The sequence below is a fragment of the Rhinolophus sinicus genome, chromosome 18 (genome assembly GCF_057876585.1).
Source record: "Rhinolophus sinicus isolate RSI-liver-muscle chromosome 18, RSI-T2T, whole genome shotgun sequence".
NCBI classification, from domain to species: Eukaryota; Metazoa; Chordata; class Mammalia; order Chiroptera; family Rhinolophidae; genus Rhinolophus; species Rhinolophus sinicus.
The window spans coordinates 50,635,304-50,659,333 of NC_142518.1; the positions used below are offsets into that span (position 1 = coordinate 50,635,304).

Sequence of the window (24,030 nt, forward strand, 5' to 3'; positions counted from 1 at the left end):
TAAAAATAGAACTACCATATCATCGAGCAATTCCACTTCTGGGCATATTTCCACAGTCAATCAATACACTTTCTCACAGAGATATCTGCATTCCATGTTCATGCAGCATTATTTACAATAGCAAAGACATGGAAACTAAGTATCCCACCTAAGTATCTATCAACAGATAAATGGAAAAAGAAGTTGTGAGATTTATACATGAAAAATATTCACTTAGCATAATAATCTCAAGATCCATCCATGTTGTAGCAAATGGTACTACTTCATATTTTCTTATGGCAGAATAGTATTCCATTGTGTATATATACCAGATCTTCTTTATCCAATCATCTATCGAAGGACACTTTGGTTGTTTCCATGTTTTGGCCACTGTAAATAAAGCTGCGATGAGAACCATATGATTTCACTGATATGTGGTACATAAAACTGAAAACAACAAAAAAACCCAAGACAAACAAATGAAGAAACAAAAACTCATAGACACAGACAATAGTTTAGTGGTTACAAGAGGGTGAGGGGCGTGGTAGATGAGGGTAAAGGGGATCAAATATATGGTGATGGAAAGAGAAGTAACTCTGGGTGGTGAATACACAATGTGATATATACGTGATATATCACAGAATTGCACACCTGAAATCTATGTAACTTTACTAACAATTGTCACCCCAATAAACTTTAATCAAAAAAAATATTCAGCTGTAAAAAAGAAGGAAATCCTGCCATTTGTGACAATGTGGATGGACCTTGAGGGCATTATTCTGAATGAAGTAAGTCAGACACAGAAAGACAAATACTGTATGATCTCACCTATATGTGGAAAGTAAAACAAACTTCATAGAAATAGCTCAGACTTGTGGTTATCAGAGGTTGTGTGTGTATACGTGTGTGTGTGTGTGTGTGTGTGTGTGTGTGTGTGTATTGGATGAAGGTGTTCAAAAGTTACAAGTGTTGGTTAGAATGTGAAGAAATTGGATCCCTTATACACTGAGGTAGGAGTGTAACATGGTACAGCTATTTAAAAGAATTTTTTTGACAGTTCCTCAAAAGGTTAAGCATAGAGTTAAACTATGAACTAGAAGTCCACTCCTAGATATATACCCAAAATCTGAAAACATATGTCCTTACAAAAAAATTGTATATGAATGTTATACATTACTCACTACAGACAAATGTAGAAGCAACTTAAATGTCCCGCAATTAATGAATGGATAAATAATATATGCTATACACATACAATGTAACATAGAGCAATAAAATGAAGTGCTGATACATACCACAACCTGAACAAATCATGAAAACGTCATGCTAACTGAAAGAAGCCAGTTACAAAAGGCCACATATTGTATGATTCTAGTTACAATAATATCCAAAATAGGTAAATCCACAGAAACAGAAAAAAGATTAGTGGTTGTATAGTGCTGGGATGGGGGACTTGGTGTGCTAGTGAGTATGTAGTTCATTTTTGAGTAGATGGAATGTTCTAAAATTAGACAGTGGTTCTGCTTGAACAACTCCGTGAATATATATTTTTAAATGTATTTTTTGTCATTTTTTCCCCTTAATTATACACTTTTAATATACGAATTCTATACTATGTGAATTATATCTCCATAAAGTTGTTTAAAAATGATCCCTGCTCACTGCAGCCATTCAACAAAGACTACTGTTAACTTTTTTGAATTTTAATATTTGCCTGAGAGTTACTTTAACAAAGTCAATCTTACTAGTCCTCAGTTTCCTTAGGTCAAAATATTATTTGTAGTGACATCAGAAACATGTCAGCATGAGGGTTCCCCCTTGACCTCTTCCCTCGAAGTTACAAAAAGTTGAAGAGCTATAATTCAACAAAGAATTCCCTATGCAACACACAAACATACCTGAAAGATCCATGTATGAAAATATCTGAAGGTGGGCAAATCAGGGCAAACGGGAAGAGCCAGGGGAGAAGTGCAGAGACTGGGGATGCCGAGGCAGACTGGAGCTCATTGTGATGCCGGGAGAGGGGAGGATTGAGACTGCAGGTGCATTCTCTTTGGCCCCTTACAATCCTACCTGAGTGGTCAGCATATAATACACCTGAACTAAGGATTGGGCTAAGACGTCAGGGCAAAGACTGAATACAGAAATGCAACAACTGCGGTCTAACAGCTCTCACTTCAGGGCAGAAAACAAAGTCACGGTGCCTTGCTTCCCCCCCCCCACCCTCTCAGTGTTAGCAGTGGTCCCTAGAAAAAACTGTAGCTTTGTCAGATTAAAGAGCAGAATATCTACAGCCCTGAGAAAGGAAGAGACAGTTCTTGAGCGGCAGACACACGTTGCAGCTAATCCCAGTGAAAAGGGAGGAGATATAATGGCAGAGCAGCTGTAGTCTGGCAGTCACCATTATGAAGAGGGGAAGAAAGCAACAACCATACTAGCTGCCTATCCCAGTACACCCTGCCCCCACCTTTTATGGCTGATCCCAGTGGGGATACCCAGGCCTGGTGAAGTTCATAGCTCTGCATCTGGTTGTAGGTCCAGCACTGGGATTTCAGGGGTTCAGAACCCAATTGCCCACCACATCCTTTGATGGGGGTGGTGTCCTTAGACTGAGGCAACCTGGTAACAGAGTAGATGCCCACCTCCCCAGGAAATCTTTCACCGCATGAAGCCATATGGGGACAGAGCCAGGAGTGCAGTTTCCAGGGCCTCAGCCTCACGTGGAAAGGTGGTGGCTCAGGTAGTAAATGGTCATCAACTATGACTGGACGGCCATCAGCTGTGGCTAGTTGGCCGTCAGCTGTAACCAGTGAGCCATTGGCCACTAATATAAGTTGCGAGGCTACGCTAGCAGCAAATCGGGGCTAGCAAGAAGATGGTGGCTGAGCTAGCAAGAGCGGATTGCAGTTAGCATGGTGGAGTGTAGGTTGCAGATTGCAGACAAGTGGACGGCAGGTTGCAGATAGTGTGGCTCCTGCTTCCTGTGTCTCCAATCCAGCCGCCAGCGAGACTATAGTGGTATGACTCCCCTATCTATGGCTCCGTGGGTGTTCCTTTTTGGCCTCACCATGTCCTGCGTTCTTCTGTGGGGAGTGGGACCAGAGATCCCGCATAACACCCTGCATGACACATGGCACAGCAAGCAAGGTCTCCCGCATGACAAGCCACATGTCATTCAGGGACTCTGGTACCGCTCCCTGCATAAGAATGCACAATATGGTGAGGTAAAAAAAGGAACACCAAAGGAGCCATAGTTAGGGGCGTCATACCACTATATTCTCGATGGTGGCTGGGTTGGAGACAGAAGAAGCAGGAGCCACATGATCCACAATCTGCTGTCCACTTCTCTGCTTAACCTACCGACCTGTTAGTGTAGCCATGGCCAATATATTAGTGGCTAATGGTTAACTGGTTAAGCTGATGGCCACCCAGCAACAGCCGATGGCCATCTGATTACAGCTCATGGCCATCTAATAACCAAGCCTGCACCATTCCACATGAGGCCAAGAGCCTGGAAATGGCTCCCTGGGACTCTGTCCTTACACAACAAGAGGACAAATAAAAATAAAATGCTGCAGTGTTACCTATTGGAAAACAAAAGAAAGACCACTTCATATCAACTTGCTGCAAAATTCCTTACTGTACATGCCCAGGCAGAAGAATAATTCATCAATTACCATGAATAACAAGGGTACCGAGGCAGCTGAGAAAGAAAATGAAAAAATTTCGAAAAATAAACATAAAGGCATGGAAATATGTGAAATAAATAACAGAGAATTCAAGACCGCAGTTCTGAAAAACTCAACGAGATGCAAGAAAACTCACATAGGCAGTTTAATGAACACAGAAATGAAATCAATTAACAAAATGAATACTTCACCGAAGACACTGACATTTAAAAAAAAAGAACCAGAGACGTCATCAAAATGGCGGTGTGAGGTAAGCCTCTGTAAAGCTCCCCTGGAATTTAAAACTAATTGAACAAAAATGACTCCACAAAGGACTCCCTGCACAGCAGACAGGCAAGACGAAGAGGACCACTACTGCATTCACCTAAAGGTGCGCAAATCGCATGAGCGGGGAGCAGGTGAGGAAGAAGTGCGGAGACGGAGACGCTAGGCACACGATGCAGACCTAGCTCAGTGCTCCGAGCTGGCTTCATCCCGAAACTACCGTAGCTGTGAGAGAGGGAAGAACTCGGACGGTTGGGGCTCCCCTCATGGCCCACAGGGCTGAGGGGGCAGCATATAACACGGCTGAACCCAACATTCATGGCAGAGACCTAGGAGAAAAGACTGAGGGAAGGCTGAAAACGGTGGTGTAAGCCCTCACTGCCGAGCAGAGAACGGAAGACTTAGGCACTAAGACTAGCTGCCCCTCCAGACCCTCCCAGAGCTCGCCCTGCCCCCACCTGCCTGGTGCTAGAAGTGGAACAGTAGCAGCGTCAGATCAAAGGAACAGAATAATTGCTCTCCTGAGAACTGTGAACCGCAGACACAGATTCGCAGCCCAACTAGTTCCGGCAAAGCGGAGGGAGCCGTGAAAGCAGGACCGGCTGTGGTAGTGGTCGCTGCCATTGCTCTGGGCCACCTCTCACAACTCACCCTGCCCCTGGCTCCACCTATCTGGGAGGATCCCTTCAGGAGGAAACAGAACTGCTGAAACATACGGGCTCTGAATCTGGTGCAGAAAGAGCTTTGGAACTTCAAAAGCTCTCTGCATACCCACACGGACATTGCACCCTGTGAACCAGGGGAACTATTAACAGAGGAGAAATCCTTCTCCCAGGGAATACCCCCATTGAGTGAGAAGCTGGAATAGTGCAGAGAAAACATAGCAGTACCATGTGAGAAAGAAAAAAAAGGCTGCAGTTGGAGAAAAAATAAAACATTCTAACAAAAAGTACTGGAAAACAAAAGAAAGACTGCTTCATATCAACCTGTTGCAGAAGCCACTCTTGTAGATGTCTAGGAAGACAAATAATAAATCAGTAATTGCCATGAGTAACCAAGGCAATAAGACAGCTCGGAAAGAAAATGAAGTCTCCAGAAAAGGAACTTAAAGATATGGAAATATGTGACTTAAATGACAGAGAATTCAAGATTGCAGTTCTGAAAAAACTCAACGAGATGCAAGAAAAAACAGAAAGGCAGTTTAATGAACTAAGAAACACAATCAAAGAAAAACATGAACATTTTAGGAAAGATATTGAAATTTTAAAAAAGAACCAAATAGAATTTCCGGAGATTAAAAACTCAATACAAGAAGCAAACAATGAAATAACAAGCATAGGTAGTAGAGTTGACCAGATGGAGGAAAGAATCAGTGACATCAAAGATAGAAACCTGGAAATTACACAGATGGAAGAAGAAAGAGACTTGAGACTTCAAAGAAATGAAAGAACTCTACATGAACTTTCTGACTTCGTCAGACAAAGGAATGTAAGAATAATGGGCATACCAGAAGGAGAAGAGAGAAGGGAACAGAGAATATATTCAAACAAATTGTTGACGAGAACTTCCCAAACTTGTGGACAGAACTGGAACCTCGAATCCAAGAAGCAAATAGAACACTTAATTACCTCAATCCCAGCAGGCCTTCTCCAAGGCACATTGCATTGAAGCTGTCTAAAATCAACAACAAAGAAAGAATCCTCAAGGCAGCCAGGGAAAAGAAGATGGTAACCTACAAAGTCCATTAGATTATCATCAGACTGTTCAGCAGAATCTCTACATGCCAGGAGGGAGTGGAACCAAATATTCAAACTATTGAAAGACAGAAATTAGGAGCCAAGAATAATATATCCAGCAAATATATGCTTTAGATATGAAGGAGGAATAAAGACCTTTCCAGACATACAGAAGCTGAGGGAATTTTCTAATACACGGCCTACACTAGAAGAAATACGAATGGCTGCTGTGCGACCACCATCAACAGGCACAATTTGTGGCAACAAAAACATAAAAAGGGGGAGAGTAAAGGTCTGAACTGGAATATGGGAATGGAGAAAGTAAGCGTGCTGAAGAAAATGGAATACTCTAAATATCAAACTTTCTTTTACATAAACTTAAGGGTAACCACTCAAAAAAAATCCAGAACTGAAATACATACTGTAATACAAGAAGATACAGAGGGAAACATTATAGAATACCACCACACAGAAATAATAGTCAACAATAAAATTGCAAAGAAACAATGGAGACACAGCCTTACGAGAAAACTAAAGATAGAATGACAGGAAATCCTCACATATCAATAATCACCCTAAATGTAAATGGACTGACCTCACCAATTAAAAGTCACAGAGTAGCAGATTAGATCAAAACACTAAATCCAACCATATGCTGTCTCGAAGAGACACATCTCAGCTACAAGGACAAGCATAGACTCAAAGTGAAAGGGTGGAAACTGACACTCCAAGTAAATGGTACCCAGAGAAAATCAGATAGCCATATGATATCAGATGAAACAGACTTCAGGGTGCAAAAGATAACAAGAGACAAAGATGGACATTTCATAATGGTAAAGGGGTCTATACAACAAGAAGACATAACAGTCATCAATATTTATGCCCCTAAGCAGGGAACACCAAAATATACCAAGCAACTACTAACCGAACTGAAGGGAGAAATTGATCAAAACACAATTATACTAGGGAACTTAATTACATCATTGACAGCTATGGATAGATCATCCACACAGAAAATAAATAACGAAATAGCAGCCGTAAGTGACACATTAGATGAAATGGACATCATTTACATATATAGAACACTTCATCCTAAAACATCAGATGATACATTCTTATCTAGTGTACATGGAACATTCTCAAGGATAGACCATATATTGGGAGATGAAATCAGCCTCAGCAAATTTAAGAAGATTGAAATCATACCAATCATATTCTCTCATCAGGAGGCTTTGAGATTGGATATCAACTGCAAAAAGAAAGCAGGAAAAAAAAAATACATGGAGATTAAACAAGATACTTTTTTTTTTGGTGTCTCTTTTTTTTTAAATTTATTTTTTAAATTTATTGGGGTGACAATTATTAGTAAAATTACATAGATTTCAGGTGTACAATTCTGTATTACATCATCTACAAATCCCATTGTGTGTTCACTACCCAGAATCAGTTCTCTTTCCATCACCATATATTTGATCCCCCTTACTATCATCTCCCACCCCCAACCCCCTTACCCTGTGGTAATCACTAAGTTATTATCTGTAAACAACATACTTTTAAAGAACGACGAGGTCAAAGAAGAAATTTGAGGAGAGATCAAAAGACACATAGAAACAAATGACAATGAAAACACATCCTACCAACATTTTTTGGATGCAGCAAAAGCAGTTTTAAGCGGGAAATTTATCTCACTACAGGCCTATCTCAAGAAACAAGAAAAATCCCAAATAAATAACCTCATGTTACACCATAAGGAACTAGAAAAAGAAGAACAAATGGAACCTAAGCTCAGCAGAAGAAAGGAAATAACAAAACTCAGAGTAGAACTAAATGAAATAGAGAACAAAAAGAAAAGAGAGAAAAATAATGTGATAAAGAGCTGGTTGTTTGAAAAGATTAACAAAATTGACAAATCCATGTCTGGGATCACTAAGATAAAAAGAGAGAAGATACTAATAAACAAAATCAGAAATGAAAACGGGGAAGTTATCACGGACACCACAGAAATACAAAGGATCCTCCAAGAATACTATGAAGGACTATATGCCACCAAATTCAATAACCTAGAAGAAATGGACAAGTTCTTAGAAACATATAGCCTTCCAAGGTTGAACCATAAAGAACAGGAAAATCTTAACAGACCAATCACCAGTAACAAAATTGAATCAGTTATCCAAAACCTTCCGAAAAGCAAAAGTCCAGGACCAGATGGCCTCACTAGTGAATTCTACCAAACCTTCAAAGAGGATCTAATACTAATCCTGCTCAAACTCTTCCAAAAAGTTGAAGAAGAGACAGATGTCCCTAACCCATTTTATGAGGCCAACATTACCCTGACACCAAAACCTGGTAAGGACAACACAAAAAGAAAACTACAGACCAATATCTCTGATGAATACAGATGCAAAAATCCTAAACAAAATTCTAGCAAATCAAATACAACAATGCATTAAAAAGATTATTATTGACGACCAAGTGGGGTTCACCACCAGGGCACAAGGATGGTTCAACATCCGCATATCCATCAATGTGATACATCAGATACACAAAATAAAGGACAAAAATCATATGATTATATCAATTGATGCAGAAAAAGCATTTGACAAGATACAACATCCATTTATGATTAAAACACTTAATAAAATAGGTATAGAAGGAAAATACCTTAATATAATAAAGGTCATATATGACAATCCCTCAGCTAATCTCATAATTAATGGTGAAAAACTGAAGCCCTTTGCTCTACATTCAGGAAAACGACAGGGCTGTCCCCTATCACCTCTGCTTTTCAGTATAGTGTTGGAAGTCCTTGCCAGAGCAATCAGGCAAGAGAAAGAAACAAAAGGCATCCAAATTGGCAATGAAGAATTTAAATTGTCACTCTTTGCAGATGACATGAGGCTATATATAGAAAACCCTAAAGACTCCACCAAAAAGCTATTGGAAACAATCATCAACTACAGTAATGTTGCTGGCTACAAAATCAACGTAGAAAAGTCTATTGCATTCCTATATACTAACAGTGAGATCTCAGGAAACGAAATAAAAAAATTCCTTTTGCAATTGCAGCAAAAAGAATAAAATACCTAGGAATAAACTTAACCAAGGATGTGAAGGACCCATATGCTGAAAACTCTAAGACATTTTTTTAAAGAAATTGAAGAAGACACAAAGAAATGGAAAGACATTCTGTGCTCATGGATTGGAAGAATCAACATAGTTAAAATGGCCATATTACCCAAAGCAATATACAGATTTAATGCAATACCCATCAAAATGCCAATGGCATTTAAAAAAAAATAGAAAAATAATCATCAGAGTTGTTTGGAACCATAATCGACCCCTAATACCCAAAGCAATCTTAAGAAAAAAGAACAATAATGGAGGTATCACACTCCCTGACTTTAGCTTGTACTACAGGGCTACAATAATGAAAACAGCATGGTATTGGCAGAAAAACAGACACAGAGACCAATGGAATAGAATTGAGAACCCAGAAATAAAACCACTTAAATATGGACAGATAATTTTTGACAAAGAAGCTAAAAATATACAATGGAGGAAAGACAGCCTCGTTAATAAATGGTGCTGAGAGAATTGGATAACCATGTGCAAAAGAATGAAAGTGGACTGCTATCTGTCATGATGTACCAAAATTAATTCAAAATGGATCAAAGACTGAAGCAGAAGACCTGACACAATAATCTGCATAGAAGAAAACATCGGTACTAAACTTATGGACCTTGGGTTCAAAGAGCATTTTAGGAAGTTGCCTCCAAAGGCAAGGGAAGTAAAAGCCAAGATAAACGAATGGGGTTATATCAAACTTAAAAGCTTCTGCACAGCAAAAGACACCATTGACAAAATAAAGGGGCAACTAACTGAATGGGAGAAGATTTTTGCAAACAGTTCCTCCAATATGGAGCTAATATCAAAAATATACAAGGAACTCATGAAACTCAACCACAAAAAAAGAAACAACCCAATTAAAAAATGGGCAGACGACCTGAAGAGACATTTCTCCAAAGAGGACATACAAATGACAAATAGACATATGAAAAAATGCTCAACATCACTAATCATCAGAGAAATGCAAATAAAAACCACAATGAGATATCACCTCACCCTAGTCAGAATGGCTATCATCAACAAGACAGATAGTAACAGGTGTTGGGGAAGCTATGCAGAAAAAGGAACCCTCATACTTTGTTGGTGGGAATGCAGACTGGTTCTGCATTTATGGAAGGCAGTGCAGAGGTTCTTCAAAAAATTACACATAGAATTACCACATGTCCCAGCATTTCCTCTCCTGGGTATCTACCCAAAAATCTGAAAACATTTATACATAAATACACGTGTACTCCAATGTTCATTGCAGCTTTGTTTACGGTGGCCAAGACATGGAAACAACCAAAATGTCCTTCGATAGATGAATGGATAAAGAATTTGTGGTATGAAATACTATTCGGCGGTAAGAAAAGATGATAAAGAATATTTGTGACAACATGGATGGATCTTGAGAGTATAATGCTAAGCGAAATAAGTCAGACAGAAAAAGCAGACAACCATATGATTTCACTGATAATGTGGTATATAAACTAGAAACATCAAAAGAAGAAGACAAAACAAGTGAGAAACAAAAACTCATAGACACAGACAATAGTTTAGTGGTTACCAGAGGGTAATGGGAGGGGTGTGGGAGATGAGTGTAAGGGGGATCAAATATATGGTGATGGAAAGAGAACTGACTCTGGGTGGTGAACACACAGTGGTATTTATAGAAGATGTAATACAGAATTGTCCACCTGAAATCTACGTAATTTCACTAACAATTGTCACCCCAATTAATTTTTTTTAGAAAAAGAACCAAATTGAAATTCTGGAGCTGAAGAACCCAATGAAAGATATAAAGATTGAAAAAGTGAGTTTAGTGGTTGCCAGAGGGTAAGGGGGGCGGGGGGTGGGGGGTGGGAGATGAGGGTAAGGGGGATCGAATATATGGTGATGGAAGGAGAACTGACTCTGGGTGATGAACACACAATGGGATTTATAGATGATGTAATACAGAATTGTACACCTGAAATCTATGTAATTTTACTAACAATTGTCACCCCAATAAATTTCATAAAATAAAATTAAAAAAAAAAAAAAAGAAAAAGTGCGGTTAGGAACTAGAGTTGACAAGTTCGAGGATAGAATTAGTGAAATCGAGGATAGAAATCTAGAAACGACGCAGGTGGAAGAAGAGATAGACTGGAGAGTTAAGAGAAATGAAAGAACTCTGCAAGAACTATCTGACTCCATCAGAAAGAGCCATATAAAAATAATAGGTATACCAGGAGAAGAGAGGGAGAAGAGCATGGAGAATGTATTCCAACAAATAGTCTACAAGAACTTCCCGAACCTATGAATGACCTGGATCCTTGAATTCAAGAAATAAGCAGAAGACCTAATGACCTGAATCATAACAGGCCTGCTCCAAGACACATTATATGAAGCTGTTAAAAATTAATGACAAAGAAAGAATTCTCAAGACAGCCAGGGAAGAGGACACGGTAACCTACAAAGAAAGGCTATTAGAGTATCATCAGAATTTTCAGCAGAAACTGTATAATCCAGGAGGGAGTGGAATCAAATATTCAAACTATTAAAGAGAAAAATTACCAGCCATGAATAAAATATCCTGCAAAGTTCTCCTTTATATGAAACAGGAATAAAGACCTTTCTAGATATGCAGAAGCTGGTGGAATTTTCCACCACAAGGCCGGCATTACGGAAATGCTGAAGGAGGTTATTTCACCAGAAACAAAAAGACAAAAGGATACAGAACTATGAGGAATATTAGTAACACACAAACAGAAGCAAGAAATGGCAACCCCTACACAGAATAGGCCACTATACACTTAAACATAACATAAGGGTACAAGAGATAAACACATAAAAAAGGAAAAAGAGAAGAAAAGACAACTTACTACTACAATCAGAAATCAACTCACAGCATAGAGATAAACTGTGACAACATAAAAGGGGAGAAAGGGGAAGGTCTGAATTTGCAAAGGGGAATGGACATAAAATGCATGGTGAAGAAAAAGAACTATTGTGTATGTGAAACTTTCTTTTCCATAAACTTAACGGTAAAAACTCAAAAAAATCCATTCATCTATCGAAGGACATTTTGGTTGTTTCCATGTCTTGGCCACCGTAAACAAAGCTGCAATGAACATTGGAGCACACGTGTCTTTATCTCTAAATGTTTTCAGATTTTTTGGGTAGATACCCAGGAGAGGGATTGCTGGGTCATATGGTAATTCTATTCGTAATTTTTTGAGGAACCTCCACACTGCCTTCCATAACGGCTGCACCAGTCTGCATTCCCACCAACAGTTTTGTGACAACATGGATGGATCTTGAGAGTGTAATGCTGAGCGAAATAAGTCAGACAGAAAAAGCAGAGAACCATGTGATTTCACAACATCCATTTATGATTAATACACTTAGTAAACCAGATATAGAAGGCAAATACCTTAACACAATAAAGGCCATATATGACAAACCCTCAGCTAATCTCATAATTAACGGTGAAAAACTGAAGCCCTTTGCTCTATGTTCAGGAACATGACAGGGCTGTCCCCTATCACCTCTGCTTTTCAACATAGTGTTGGAAGTCCTCGACAGAGCAATCAGGCAAGAGAAATAAATAAATGGTGTCCAGATAGGGAATGAAGAAGTTAAATTGTCACTCTTTGCAGATGACATGATGCTATATATAGAAATCCCTAAAGACTCCACCAAAAAGCTATTAGAAAAGATCAACGAATACAGTAAAGTTGCCGGCTACAATATCAACATACAAAAGTCCATTGCATTGCTATATACTAACAATGAAATCTCAGAAAAAGAAATAAAAGAAACAATTCCTTTTGCAATTGCAGCAAAAAGAATAAAACACTAGGAATAAACATAACCAAGTATGTGAAAGACCAATATGCTGAAAACTATAAGACATTTTTTAAAATTACTGAAGAAGACACAAAGAAATGGAAAGACATTCTGTGCTCATGGATTGGAAAAATCAACATAGTTAAAATGGCCATATTACCCAAAGCAATATACACATTTAATTCAATCCCCATCCCAATGGCAGTTCTTAAAGAAATAGAACAAAAAATCATCAGATTTGTTAGGAACCACAAAAGACCACAAAAAGCCAAAGCAATCTTAAGAAAAAAGAACAACGCTTGAGGTGTCACACTCCCTGATTTTAGCTTGTACTATAGGGCAACAATAATCAAAACAGCATGGTATTGGTAGTAAAACAGATACACAGACCAATGGAATAGAATTGAGATCTCAAAAACAAAATCACAGAAATATGGACAGATAATTTTTGAGAAAGAAGCAAAAACCATACAATGGAGAAAAGACAGCCTCTTCAATACACGGTGCTGGCAGAATTGGAAAGCCACGTGCAAAAGAATAAAATTGGACTGCTATCTGTCACCATGTACCAAAATCAATTCAAAATGGATCAAAGACTTTAGCATAAGATTGAAACCATAAACTGCATAGAAGAAAACATAGGTACTAACTTATAGATCTTAGGTTCAAAGACTTTTTTATGAGTTTAACTTCAAAGGCAAGGGAAGTAAAAGCTAAAATAAATGAATGGGACTGTATCAAACTTAAAAGCTTCTGCCCACCGAAAGAAACCATCGACAAAACAAAGAGGCAACCAACTTAATGGGAGAAGATTTTTGCAAACCGTGCCTCCGATAAGGGGCTAATATCCTATATATATAAGGAACTCATACAACCCTATAACAAAAAAGCAAACAACCCAATTGAAAAATGGGCAGAGGACCTGAAAAGACATTTCTCCAAAGAGGACATACAAATGGCCAATAGACAGATGAAAAAATGCTCAACATCACTAATCATTAGAGAAATGCAAATAAAAACCTCAATGAGATATCACCTCACCCCAGTCAGAATGGCTATCATCAACAAGAAAAATATTAAAAAGTGCTGGAGAAGCTGTGGAGAAAAAGGAACCCTCATACACTGCTGGTGGGAACACAGACTGGTGCAGCTGCTATGGAAGGCATTGTGGAGGTTCCTCAAAAAATTACGAATAGAATTACCATGTTACCCAGGAATCCCTCTCCTGGGTGTCTACTCAAGAAACCTGAGAACATCCATACATAAAGACAAGTGTGCTCCAATGTTCATTGCAGCTTTATTTACAGTGGCCAAGACATGGCAACAAACAAGATGTCGTTCTATAGATGAATGGACAAAGAAGTTGTGGTATGCATACGCAATAGAATACTATATGGTGGTAAGAAAAGATGAAATAGGACCATTTGTGACAACATGGCTGGACCTTGAGATTATAATGCTAAGCGAAATAAGTCAGACTGAAAAAGCAGAGTACCATATGATTTCACTGATATGTGGTATATAAAACTGAAAACAACAAAAGAAGAAGAGAATCAAATGAGAAACAAAAACTCATAGACACAGACAATCATTTAGTGGTTATCAAAGTGTCAGGGGAGAGGTGGGTGGTAGATGAGTGTAAAGGGGATCAAATATATGGTGATCTAAGGAGAACTGAGTCTGGGTGGTGAACACATAATGTGATTTATAGATGATGTAACACAGAATTGTATACCTGAAATCTATGTAAGTTTACTAAGATTGTCACCCCAATAAACTGTAATTAAAAGAAAAGTTATTTGGATAATGTGCCAGCAGTATTAAGAGGAAAATTTCTATCATTACCAGGCCTATTTCTGATGAATTCAGATGCAAAATCCTAAACAAAATACTAGCAAATCAAATACAACAATACATTAAAAATATTATACATAACAAACAAATGGAGTTCATTCCAGGGGCACAAAGATGGTTCAACATATGCAAATGAATCAACGTGATACACCACATAAACAGAATTAAAGACAAAAATCATATGATCATTTCAATAGATGCAGAAAAAGTATTTGACAAGGTATAACATCCAATTATGATTAAAACACTTAATAAAATGGGTATAGAAGGAAAGTACCTGAACATAAGGCAAACCCTCCGCTAATATCATATTTAGTGCTGAAAAACTGAAAACTTTCCTCTAAGATCAGGAAGAGGACAGGGAAGCCCCCAGCCACCACTGTTATTCAATATAGTATTAGAAATCCTAGCTACAGCAATTAGACAAGTGAAAGAAATAAAATTTCTTTTGCCTGATTGGAAATTGGGAATGAAGAAGTCATGTTGTTTCTTTTGGCAGATGACGTGATTCTTTATATAGAAAACCCTAAAGACTCAAAAAAACCCAACTATTAGAAACAATAAATAAATACAGTATAGTTGCAGGACAAAAATCAATGTACAAAAATTCATTTTGCTCCTATATACTAAGAATGAAATTACAGAAAAATAAGTGAAAAAAATAATTCCTTGTGCAATTGTAGTTAAAAGAATAAAATACCTATGAATAAGCTTAACAAAAAATGTAAAGGACACATACACTGAAAACTACAAGATGTTCTTAAAAGAAATTGAAGAAGACACAAAGAAATGGAAATATATTCTGTGCTCATGGATTGGAAGAATCAACATTACTAAAATGGCCATATTACCCAAAGCAATATACAGATGTAAGGGAATCCCCATCAAAATACCAATGGCATTTTTAAAAGAAATAGTACAAGAAATATAAGATTTGTATGGAATTACAAAAGACCTCAAATAGCCAAAGCAATCCTAAGAAAAAGGAAGAAGGCTGAAGGTATACTCAGTGACTTTAATTTATACTACAAAGTGACAATAATAAAAAAACATGGTATTGGCAGAAAAAGAGACACACAGACGAATAGAATAGAATTAAGAATCCAGAAACAAACCCACATCTATATGGGCAGATGATTTTTGACAAAGTAGCCAAAAACATATAGTGAAGAAAAGAAAGTCTTCTCAATAAATGGTGCTGGGAAAATTAGAAAGCCATATGTAAAATAATGAAAGTAGGTTGCTATTTCTCACCATATACAAAAATGAACTCAAAATGGATCACAGACCTAAATGTAAGACCTGAAACAATAAACTGCATAGAAGAAAGCATAGGTTCTAAATTGATGGACCTTGGGTTCAGAGAGGCTTTTATGAATTTGACTTGAAAGGCAAGGGAAGTAAAAGCAAAAATAAATGAGTGGAACTATATCAAATTAAAAAGCTTCTGCACAGCAAAAGAAACCATCAACAAAACAAAGAGGCAACCAACTGAATGGCAGAATTATTTGCAAACAACACCTCTGATGAATAACTCATAGAACTGAACAACAACAAAAAGACAATGAAATTAGAAAATGGGGAGTGGACATGAACAGACACTTCTCCCAAGAAGACACAAATGGCCAACAGATATACGAAAAGGTGCTCAACTTCATTAGCTATTAGGGAAATGGAAATCAAAACTGGAATGAGATATTACCTCACACCTGTTAGAATGGCTATCATCAACAAAACAAATACTAATAACAAGTGTTGGAGAGGCTGTGGAGAAAAGGGAACCCTCATACACTGATGGTAGGAATGTAAATTGGTGCAGCCAGTGTGGAAAACAGTATGGAGGTTTCTCAAAAAATTCAAAATAGAATAATATAAGACCCAGCAATCCCTCTTCTGGGTATCTACCCCAAAAAAACTGAAAACATTTATGTGTAATAATATGTGTACCCCTGTGTTCACTGCAGCATTATTCATGGTGGCCAAGACATAAAAACAACCAAAGTGTCCTTCAAAAGATAATTGGATAAGGAAGATGTGGTACATATAAATAATGGAATACTACTCAGCCATAAGAAAAGATGAAATACTGCCCTTTTGGACAACATGAGTGGATCCTGAGATTATCATGCTAAGCAAAATAAGTCATATTGAAAAAGTTGAGAACCATATGATTTCACTCATACGTGGGATATAAAACTGAAAGCAACAAATGAACAAGACAAACTTAAACTCATAGGCACAGACAACAGTTTAGTGGTTACCAGAGAGTAAGGGGGTGGGGGGTGGTAGAAAAGGGTAAAGGGGGTCAAGTATATGGTGATGGAAGGAGAACTGACTCTGGGTGGTGAACACACAATGCAATATATAGATGATGTATTATAGAAATGTAAACTTGAAACCTATATAATTTTACTATCCAATGTCACCCCAATATATTATCTACTATATATATATAGTAGATAATATATATATATATATATATATATATATATATATATGTGTATATATAGTATACATGTATTACATATATAATTGGTTTAGAATGTTGTGATGATTAACGTTTATATAACTATTAAGTGTTCGTGTTTATTTTTAAAAAAGCACTGAACCCCACAAATATTTGAGAAAATTGGAGGGCATTACCAAAGCACTTTCGTTTATAGGGATACAGTGTACTTGTAAAGTACCTTCTAAAGGAAACTCAAAAGTGCTTCACTTTTATTTATTCCTAAATCTTTATGAAATCAATGAAAGATGGAATGCAGTTAATTAAACCACAATAACTGCAACAAAAAAATCCCGTATTCATAGCACTTGTCTTCCAAAATGCTTCTATATCTTCAAATATATGATCATCAATGATTAATCTTCAATCATCACAGCACTCATGATAAATAGGTGGACTGACATAGAGACAATATGAAGAGTGAATGGCATTTTTGAGAGCTATGTGGTTGCAATCTGCACCCTAAGGAATGAGGTTAGCCTGGAGAGTTTTTGCAATAGAACTGTGCTATACTATGCCGGTATAGCCACCTCCTGACAGATTCCTTACTACCACCTAACCCTTAATATGGTATTCCCAAGTGGCTCCAAAACAGAGCTGATTTCAACTTCTTAACATCCTCTAGGATTTCTTCAGTTTGTACTCATTCAACTAGATAGCTTGGAACTAGACTATCCTCCAGCAATAGCTTAAAGACAACAGATATAAAAGAAAGAAGAGGTAGATATCTCTGTTACATAGTCCCAGACTCAGAAACTAAATAGAATTGCTTGTTTGCTTATAGTTTCATAGCTAGAAACCTGCCAACATAGCCATAGGTTCTATTTTTCTGTCTTGATGTAATAGTAATACGGCGATGGTAACAGAGCTTCATTCAAATCTTGGAGATTAACTAACATTGACTCAATGTTTGTGTCTCAGCCAAGTTCACAAGTTGAAACCTAATCCTCAATGTGATGGTATTTGGAGGTGGTACTTTCAGGAGATGGCTAGGTCCTAAGGATGGAGCCCTCACAAATGGGATTAGTGCCATTACAAAAGGGACCTCATTGAGCTCCCTAGCTCCTTTTTCCATGAGGACACAGTGAGAGGACAGCTGTTTATGCATTAGCACGTGGGCTATTGCCAGACATGGAATTTACAAGCACCTTGATCTTTGGCTTCCAAGCCTCTAGAACTGTGAGAAATAAATGTTTGTTGTTTAAGATATCCAGCATTTTTGTTAGAGCAGCCCAAATAGATGAAGACACTAATCCTCATGGACTATACTTCCCCAGGATGCCTTGGTTTACCTAAATCTCAATGAATTAAAAGAAGGGAGGGTCAAAATGATGCCTCGAGATTTCTCTGCAAACAGTGTCTACCATACTGTCTCATTAACTCAGGTCAAGTTGGTGAAGGTCTGGTATAATAGTTATATATGGACTTTTAATATGTAGATTATGGTGAGGTTGAGAGCTGATCTCCAGTCTTTTCTCAGCCAGCACTACAGCTATGTTTTCCTCAACTACCCTGTGATAATTATGGGCTCTGTAATATTTTACCTGAAATAGAATATAAAGGAGACCCGGACTAGCAGGGTTTCATTAACTTTCCAACTATGAAGTTGTAAGTATAAAAAAGTTTATGTGTGGGAATATACAAGGAGCCTTGCACAGATTGTGCCATTTCATGTCAGTATTCCTGAAAAGTAGGTATCATTAACCACATTATATAAATGAGGAAACTGTTACACAGAGAGGTTATGTCACTTGCCCGAGATCACACAAGTAGAAAGTGGCAGAGGCTAGATTTGAACCCAGCTCTATCAGGCTCTAAACCCATTCTCTAAATTGTTGTCAAACTGCCTTTCTTTAAAAAGACTACTATTCAAGAAGAAGTTGCTACATTATATTTCTAATTTAAAATTTTATTTTATATAAAACAAATTTTGTCCCTTTAAAAGTTCTGTCAGGAAAATAATAGAGACTCTAAATAGATATATCTATAGGTTAAATTATCCTGAAGGGTGTGATTGGCTTATAAAAAAATAAAAATTAAACTCTGTACTCTCAGGCCTCCCAATATTCAAATACAGTTGACATTGTTAGGCTATATAGTAAAGCAGAAAAAATAACAGATGAAATATTTCCGAGTTGCAGTCCCGGTTCTGTCATGTACTAGCTGTGTGATCCTGGACAAGTTATTGAACTATGGATTAAATGTTTATATGTCTAATCACCATGAATATTAAATGAGATCAGGTATGTAAAGTGACTGATGGTGCCTAGTATGTGGAAAACCTTCAACAAATGGTAAATGTTATTGCTATTACTATCATTAAGAACAACACTGAAGGGGTAAAACAGTACAAAAGAACAGGAAATGAAAGGGGGTGTCGAGGAGGATCTATTTTAAAAATTATTTATTTATTTTTTCAGTTACAGTTGACATTCAATTTTATTTTTCATTAGTTTTAGGTGTACAGCTAAATGGTATGATTCTATATTACTTTAAGCACACTTTAGAAAAGAGCAAACACAGAAAAATGAGTAGATTTTCAATAAGAAATGACTACTAATGAAGATGGAGTCCTCGTCTGTTAGGGCTAGGTGCCAGAGGGATACTCCCAGTACTCTGTTATTGTTTTCTTTTTTTCTTTCTTTCTTTCTTTTTTTTTTTTTTTTTAAGGAGGGCGCAGCTCACAGTGGCCCATACAGGGATCGAACCGGCAACCTTGGTGTTATTAGTACCATGCTCTAACCAATTGAGCTAAATGGCCACCCTGCTGCTTTTCATTTTTAAGCAGGAAGTTATAAAATAGATATAAGATAGGTGGAGGTAAGATAAGTTTATTCCTTGTATTGATTAAGAATAGACTAGATGCATCTTAAACCCAGATGATACTTATGTACTGTGGTTAAACAAATTAAAGAGTCTATCTAGTAGCAAGGAAAAGTGACAAACATCCACTCCCTGCTATTCAAATTCTCTGAAGCAGATTTTTCAGAGAAGATCTATGACCATAAAAGATGTTCCAAAGTACTCGTACACTTATCTCCCACTGTTGAGAACATTTGAAGTATATCTAAGTAACTGAATATGTGAAACAATAAAAAAATGACACCTATTTTTTTTCCACGGGTCTAAAATTGCTTTAATTTTTAATCTGAATATGTCTCTTCCTTATACACATTTTTTAAAAAGACTGATTAGTGGTTCACTTAATGTTTAAGTAAAGCAGTTACTTTTAGAAAAAGCAGTTAGCTGAGTTACCGCAGACTCTGACTTCTCAGCCATAATCACCTAGAGAAATGATTGACTTGCCTGGCTATGTACCCAGGGAAAGCACCACTTATCTGGTGACATTTCCCCACACTGCAAGTAAAAATCATTACAGGAATAATCTATGTTCCAGGGGAAGAACCTACCGAATTTAGTCCTATATTAGTGATGGGAAATGCTTTGCTTCCCCTAAGGTTATTATTTCCTGAACGAAATAATTTTAAATTGCATGTTATAAAATGACAGAAAGCTGCCATATTATAAAAATGATTATATTCCATGAAGAAAAACTCACCATTTAAAAAAATGACCAAAAAAAGCACAAGATTCTTCAGAGTTGACCCCAAATCACATTTTGAAGCAAAAGAAATCTCAAATGACTTCAAAATACGAGTTAAGTGACCCAGGTCTCAAGTCTAGATGGATACCAACACAGCTTTTTATACCAAACAATGGTTTTTAAAAACCTTTATAAAATAAACTTACACATTACCTGGTAATTGTTTTGGTTTTGTGATAACCTCAACTGGTTTGATGATGCAAAATGTGAAGAAAAATTACTCCGTGATGGATTTGTATTACTGTACATTGTAGTAGATGCTGCATGTAATGAGGTCCGTGGTGTCACATGGTAGTCTCTGTTTTGATACAGTACATTGTCTGACAAATCTCTAATATTCACCATTTGTGAATTTGGCATATTTCTTCCTGGTCCTGGCAAAGCTGTACTTTGGTTCTCAGCTTGAAGGGAACTGCAACTTTCATAAAATCTTGAGTACCTTGGAATCTGTGCTCCCATCAATGCTAACTCTTCCTCTCTGGCATACTCATCATCAGCATCTCCAGTTTCCATTGCAATGGAAAAACAAGTTCCTTCTGCTGAACTAGGCTTCTGTGGGGCATTTTCTTCCAGAATTCTCTGGGGGTAATCACTACTAACTGCCAATGAAAATACTTCACGGATTTCCAAGTTTTGTGTTCTACAATAAGGATCTCTAATAGGTGGCTTTTGCCCACATAAGTTATGTGATGTTAGACCCGTGTGTTCAGGCTTATAGGGCCTTTGAATTCCAACTGGTTCAATTTTGCAAGGTCGGTGGCACACAGATGTCTTTTGAGGTACCGTCGTCTCAGAGGCTTGCATTGGAGAGCTCCTATAGTTTTTCTTTGTGTGATTATAAACTGAGTTTTCAGCATTTAGCACACTTGTCTGTCTTGACAAAATAATTGTTTTTTCACCTAAGAGCAGAGAGGCGTTTTTACAGTGTGCTACTTGTCTTTGAACAGGAATGTGCAACTGAAACTCAGTATTATTTTTACTGGCCGTTTTCTGAATAGGGATTTTATGTGCTTCTGTAATTTGTGTATTTGTATGTTTGGTTGTCCCTTGCCTACTTGATGAACTGGCTGGACAGTATATACCAGTTACAACGACATCGTTGTTGGCAGATGTCCAAGAAGACTGTTGGCTTGAGGGTCGAGCAATATTAACCACATTTCTGACAGTAATGTCTGGAGCTGCCAAAGAAGTACCAGAAACATTTCCTGTTGTTGCTGCTCCTGATTCAGAATTTTTACTGCTCATTTTTCTTCTCTTATTGCCAACCCACGTCTGAAAAAATAAAAATATATATATTATGGAAAAGGTATTAAAAAACAAGATAAAACAATTTCTAAGTGATAAATTGTATTCTCATTTGTCATAGAACCAAGGCTTATACAAATTAAAAGACACAATAAATTAAAAATAACTAAAGTATAAGGTTATAGATGATCAGGAACTTGCACTTAATAAATATGTAGGAACTTTGATAATAGAATTGTATTGTTGTTCCTTTCCTCCCCAAAACCTATCTGATTAATCTGTAGCAAGAATCTTTAAAATATTTATATCCATTGACCTAATAAATCCACTTCTGTGAATTTATCCTTAAAAATAATCATAGATGTATAAAAAGTTTATATGCAATGATATTCATCATATGTTTATTTGTAATAGTGAAAAACTGGAAGCATAATAAAGGTAGGATAGTTAATGACATTGGAAAATGCTATTATAGTATTGTTAAACAAATATATACTTGCAATCTTCAGGTTTAACAACTTCTGTTCTATGAATATATCATAATTTGGTTAATTTAGTATTGCTAGATATTTATATTATTTTCAGAAATATTGACTATTATAAAACATACTGCAATACACATCATTGTACGTGAATCTTTGTGGTATTGGTCTGTTAGAATGCTATTCTAAAAAGCAAGTTGCTGTGCTTTTTGATATTTTCAAAGTACCCTCAATGTATAACAGTTCTGGTTTCCCCACACCCTTGCCAACATTGCATTATCTTTTTGTAGTCTTTACTAGCCCAGGAGTTAAAAAGACATATAATTGCTGTTTTGATTTGAATTTCTATGGTTACTATATTACTTTGATAGAATTGCTTATCCATTTCCTTTACTCATTTTTATATTGAGATATTTGTCTTTTAAATTGATTTATAAGAGCAATTTTCTACTAAATGTAGCAATACTGTCATAAGTTGCAAATATTTTTCCCAGTTTGTCATTTATTTATACTACTTTTCTTTGTAAAACTTTTTTCTACTTACCAAATTTTATACAGTGAATATGTATTACTTTCATAAACAGAAAATATGTTATTAATAAAAATAATGCCAGTGGCTGGCAGTTAGGACTTGATTACAAAATACGTACTTTTATGTAAGTAATTTATTATAATAATCTTAGTATTATTATGCTGAATCATGATTCTTCTTAAAATATGCAATAAGAAATATTACATTCCATAATGTGATTAGTAAACTTTATAGCTATTTCAAAATGCATCCCATATTACAAAGTAGCAAAGTACATTAATCTATTAAGAATTTAAAAAAATAAATAAATGAAAACACTAAATGAACTGGCTTTGCACAAACATGTTTTGAGTATATTTGGTTAACTTTTGTATGATATAGTTTTGAAGACCACAGAAATTATACAATTTTCAATGCTTATTTGTATTATGAACAACTTTAATGTTGCTATAATACTATAAATAAAAACTATCATGTATTGAATCCCCATTATGTGTTTTTATATATATTAGCTCCTTTGCTAGGTGTTAATTTTCTAATTGTATAAGTGAAAAATACTGAGGTTTAGAAATATTAAGTAGCTTGTGGATATCTGACACAATGATTTAAAATCAATTTTACTTGCGCTTAAAGCATAGTCTCTTTCCACTATGGTTGAGAAACTGCTAAAATGGTCATCTCTGTTGGGCATTTTACTTTTATAACTAGCATTTCTCTAATAAAAAAAGTTCTATTAACTGAGATGACTCCATTTGCTTCACATGAGTCTGTGAGAATTTTAAAGTTGCCCTGATTTAGTTTTATTAAACAGTAGAAGTGACAATTATAAGAGGGACAAATGAATATAAATGTCTCAGGAGAAGAAGGCAGGGGAAAAAAACTGAAAGGTTTTAAAGTATATATACTCAAGAGAAATGTCTAAAAAGAAATGTTTTGGGACAAATATAATTTTGGTGTAGTTTAAAAAGGTGACTTGTACAAATATTCAAAGTAAGTTACTGTGCTATGGCTTTTCAAGTATGAAAAACATGCATAGAAATCATGATGCATTTGTTCATAATTATTACAAAAATACATAGGCATTACACTTAAAAACTTTAAATAGGAAAGCAAAATGAATTAGTAAAATTTGAACTCAAGAACTACTACATCTGGAGAGCAGCTCTGGGCAATATTTCTAAGAAAAATAAACAACTTACTATA

The 24,030-nt window shown here is 36.5% G+C and overlaps 1 protein-coding gene across 4 annotated transcripts in view; it reads right to left on the reverse strand.

Moving 5' to 3' along the window:
- Positions 1–24,030, reverse strand: part of HDX (highly divergent homeobox) — a 198,996-nt gene that overhangs the window by 125,373 nt on the left and 49,593 nt on the right. For all 4 annotated transcript variants that reach the window (XM_074323748.2, XM_074323747.2, XM_019717595.3 and 1 more), the window contains one exon: positions 20,722–21,840. In XM_074323748.2, the coding sequence (XP_074179849.1) occupies positions 20,722–21,813 (1,092 nt within the window). In that variant the 5' untranslated portion in view covers positions 21,814–21,840. The remainder of the gene's footprint in view (positions 1–20,721; positions 21,841–24,030) is intronic.